Source organism: Lipotes vexillifer, unplaced genomic scaffold (genome assembly GCF_000442215.2).
Source record: "Lipotes vexillifer unplaced genomic scaffold, Lipotes_vexillifer_v1.1 scaffold158, whole genome shotgun sequence".
NCBI lineage: Eukaryota > Metazoa > Chordata > Mammalia > Artiodactyla > Lipotidae > Lipotes > Lipotes vexillifer.
In genome coordinates, this window is record NW_006788189.1 from 1,476,115 (window position 1) to 1,480,539 (window position 4,425).

Genomic DNA, 4,425 nt, shown 5'->3' on the forward strand with positions numbered 1-4,425 from the left:
GGGGACGCGGGTTTGTGCCCCGGTCCGGGAGGATCCCACATGCCGCGGAGCGGCTGGGCCCGTGAGCCATGGCCGCTGAGCCTGCATGTCCGGAGCCTGTGCTCCACAACGGTAGAGGCCACAACAGTGAGAGGCCTGCATACCACAAAAAAACAAAACAAAACAAAAAAAAACAGTGCAAAGAATGAATATAGGTCCACACCAACACACACATCAAGAAATTTCAAAATACTTGGGACAGGGCTTCCCTGGTGGCGCAATGGTTGAGAGTCCGCCTGCCGATGCAGAGGACACGGGTTCGTGCCCCAGTCGGGGAAGCTCCCACACGCCGCGGAGCGGCTGGGCCCGTGAGCCATGGCCGCTGAGCCTGCGCGTCCGGAGCCTGTGCTCGGCAGCGGGAGAGGCCACAACAGTGAGAGGGCTGCGGACCGCCAAAAAAAAAAAAAAAAAAAAAAAAAAAAAAAAAACTTGGGACAAAGAAAAGATCATAAAAGCTTTCAGAGAGAAAAATAAGTTTTATACAAAGGCTCAAGAATTAAAATGTTGCCCACCTTCTCCATAGCAAGGCTGGAAACCAGAAGGAGTACATGTCTTCACAGTTTTTAGGGAAAATTACATCTAGTATGGAATCCTATGCCCAGCTGACATTCAAATGTGAATAAACATATTTTTAGACATGCAAGTTGTTAAAAATATTTACTTCATATGTACCCTTTCTCAGGAAGCTATTACAGGTTGTGCTTGATCAAAACAAGGGAGTAAACCAAGAGAGAGAAGAGCCTTGGGTCCAAGAAAAGGGATTCAGTGCAAAGGAGCGGTGAAAGAAAGCTTCAGGGTGGTTGTGAAGGAGACCCCAGGACAATTCCGAGACGTGTGCCTCAGAAGATGCCGGTTTAGATACGGCCTCAGCAACTCTAGGAGAAACTTCTTTCTGAGGATGAAATTGATTGAACCCCCAGATGAATCATTTTGAAAGGACATTGACATATCTGGGAGAAAGCTGGGTGGCCGGGGGCGGGGGGAGGTTATGTCGTCATAAGTACAGAGGAAACAAAGCAGATAGGGCAGAAGGACAATTACAAAGTCTAGCAAAGGGAAGCATAGCACTTACGATACATTGCAGGGCTCAGTCGAGAGGAACATTTTCTTTCTTTCTTTTTTAAAACTTTTTATTTTATATTGGAGTATAGCTGATTAACAATGTTGTGTGAGGGACTTCCCTGGTGGTCCAGTGGTGAAGAATTCGCCTTCCAAAGCAGGGGACGTGGGTTCGATCCTTGGTCAGGGAACTAAGATCCCACATGCCGTGGGGCAACTAACCCCGTATGCCACAACTACTGTGCTCTCGTGCCTCAACTAGAGCGCACGTGCCACAAACTACAGAGCCCATGTGCTCTGGAACCCATGAGCCACAACTACAAAGCCCACGCACCCTGGAGCCTGTGCACCATGACCAGAGAAGAGAAAACCCACAGGCCACAACTAGAGAGAAGCCTGCACACCACAACGAAGAGCCCACGTGCTGCAAAGAAAGATCCCGCATGCCTCAACGAAGACCCTGCGTGCTGCAACTAAGACCCGACGCGGCCAAAAACAAAAACAACAACAACAAAATAATGTGGTGTTAGTTTCAGGTGTACAGCAAAGTGATTCAGTTATGTATATACATGTATCTCTTCTTTTTCAAATTCTTTTCCCATTTAGGTTGTTATATAATATGGAGCAGAGTTCCCTGTGCTCTACAGTAGGTCCTTGTTGGTTATCTATTTTAAATATAACAGTGTGTACATGTCAATCCCAAACTCCCTAACTATCCCTCCCTGCCCCTGACACTTCCCCTCTGGTAACCATAATTTCGTTTGAGAGGAACATTTTCTTAGATAAAAAAAGTAAACTCTGTATGTAGATCTAATGAAAGCTAGGATTTAACAATTTCGGGAGGAAGGAGAAACAGTATGAGTGCTGTGGGTGGGCATTAGGGGCAAGGAGCTAAGGCCCTTCTCACCTAGTCAGTAATAGGTGATGCCTGGAACCAAAAACTCAAACAGCCCTGTACACACATTCTCTAGAGACACAGAGGGAAGTATCAGTGAATTGACTAGAAGGTCGAGGGTGGTCACCTCTCTGGAAGAGGAAGTGGGGGACTGATTCTTCAAACTGTGTGCCCAAAACAACTTAGTAAAACTAAAAGTGAAATGAAGAACAGTAAGGAACAGCTGCCACAGGATGCAGAAGGCCAGCCTGAGCAGCATACTAGATTCAGTGAACTAATTGAATCACATCAGGAACCTCAGAGACCTAGAAAAGCTTTCTTACAACAGGGATAAAATTCCAGCGTGAAAATTGCGGCGTGCAGCTGAAACAGTGGGCAAATTACCAAAGAGAGAAGATTATCAGTCAAAGACAGATGATGGGAAATTCCCTTGTGGTCCAGTGGTAAAGAATCCACCTTCCAATGCTGGGGATACAGGTTTGATCCTTGGTCAGGGAACTAAGATCCCACATGCCGCGGGGCAGCTAAGCCCAAGTGCCACAATTACTGAGCTTGCGCACCTCAACTAGAGAGCCCACGTGTCGAAGACTACAGAGCCCATGCGCTCTGGAACCCGTGCATCATAACTACAGAGCCCACGTTCCCTGGAGCCTGCGTACCACAACTAGAGAAGAGAAAACCCGCACGCCACAACTAGAGAGAAGCCTGCACGCCACAGCGAAGGATCCCGCATGCCTCAACGAAGATCCCGCATGCGTCGAAGACCCGACGCAGCCAATAAATAAATGAATAAATAAATAAATAAATAAAAAGACAGATGATGGGTATCTGTCAGTGAACTTGATATTAACCAGAGATGAAAAAGAGACCATTTCCAGTCCACACTTAATGATAAGGTGTCAGGCCAACATGAGCTGCAAAAGTAAACAAAAGAGCTAGAACATGACTTTTGTTCACTCCATTTGGCCAAAGCTCTCCTAGGAAATAAATGAGAAGCCGAGTGCAGAAAATAGAGCTGCTTCACGAACTCTATTGGAAGAAAAAGATGACTGTGCAGAAACAGCTGAATCAGGAGGAGAGTGAGCGAGAAGAGATAAAGCAGAAGCTATCAGCTGCAAAGAAAGTAAAGTCTGTACTGAGATTCAAGAAATAGAGGATGAATTACAGAAAGCAGAGGGATCTACGTGACCTTCGTTGTTCTTTGTGATAAGAAATACCTGACAACTGGCTGCTACCCATGACGCAGAAAGCTCCTTCCCCAGCCTGAGACAGAAATTACTACAAGGAAACTCAAAGACCCAAGGCCATGAAGAATCCACTTCCGGGAGACCTGATCCTCAGTCTTCCGAGGTGGGCTGGCTCTTCTGGACATTGGCTGAAATGGGTATTGTGCCCTGATCCCATGTGCCCACCTGCCGTGTCTTCTCTTCCCATAGAAAAGATGGGCCTAGAGATGCCTCTGTGCTGCCTTTACTTAGATAAATGAAGGATCCAACAAATGAGAAATACCCTGTCAAGACATTTTTTTTTTTCTGTTCTTTTATTTTTCATTTTATTTTATTTTTCAAAATTTTATTGAAATATAGTTGATTTACAATGTTGTGTTAGTTTCAGGTGTATAGCAAAGTGATTCAGTTATACATATATATATTAATATATAGCTATAGATATAGATATATATTCTTTTTTTACATTCTCTTCCATTATAGGTTACTACAAGATACTGAGTATAGTTCCCTGTGCTATACAGTAGGTCCTTGTTGGTTACCTATTTTATATACTGTAGTGTGTTTTGTCAGGACATTTTAAGCCCTGAATGTAAGTGAGGTATTACTGTGCAAGTGTGGTCCCCCTGCCAAAGCCCAAAGGTTGGCCAAGGTCATTTTCTTTAGGTAATACAATCTGTCTCGTTCCTCCAAACTCCCTGTCTTCAGTATTCTTATAGGTCTCATTGCCTCTCTTCTTCTTTCCTTGGGAGTGATTTGACTCAGCCTGTGGCAACTCCCACAAACAACCCCTCGATGGAAGAGATGCAATTCTTACCAGTCTCAAGCCCGACATCCTGAGGCAGCCACTCCTGACAGCCTGTGTGCAGAGAGAAAGCAGAATGTCAGTCCTCGTGGCCCTGAGTTGGAGCCCTGGAGGGTAGGAGCCACGTGTGTTCATCAGCGTGGCTCTGAGCGCCTGGCATGGGGCCGAGAAATGACTCTTCAATGAATGGACGGATGAGTCATGGTCCCACCGCAGGTGTGAGGGGAGGCCCCGTCAGCTGCATCCATCCTATCTTATCTTTACTGAACGTCTATTTTGCACTTGGCACTGGGCTCAACTGGGAGTGCGGTGGTTCTGAACATCCTTAGGACACCATCCCTGCCATCCAGAAGCTCAAGCTGTGTCTGGTCAGACATCCGTGAATACCAGTCATCACCCTA

The 4,425-nt window shown here is 46.0% G+C and overlaps 1 protein-coding gene across 1 annotated transcript in view; it reads right to left on the reverse strand.

Moving 5' to 3' along the window:
* MYO7B (myosin VIIB) overlaps positions 1 to 4,059 on the reverse strand; it is a 79,636-nt gene extending 75,577 nt beyond the window's left edge. The window contains exon 1 of the mRNA XM_007461316.1: positions 4,037 to 4,059. Within this exon, the coding sequence (XP_007461378.1) occupies positions 4,037 to 4,054 (18 nt within the window). The 5' untranslated portion in view covers positions 4,055 to 4,059. The remainder of the gene's footprint in view (positions 1 to 4,036) is intronic.
* Positions 4,060 to 4,425: the final 366 nt, after the last annotated feature.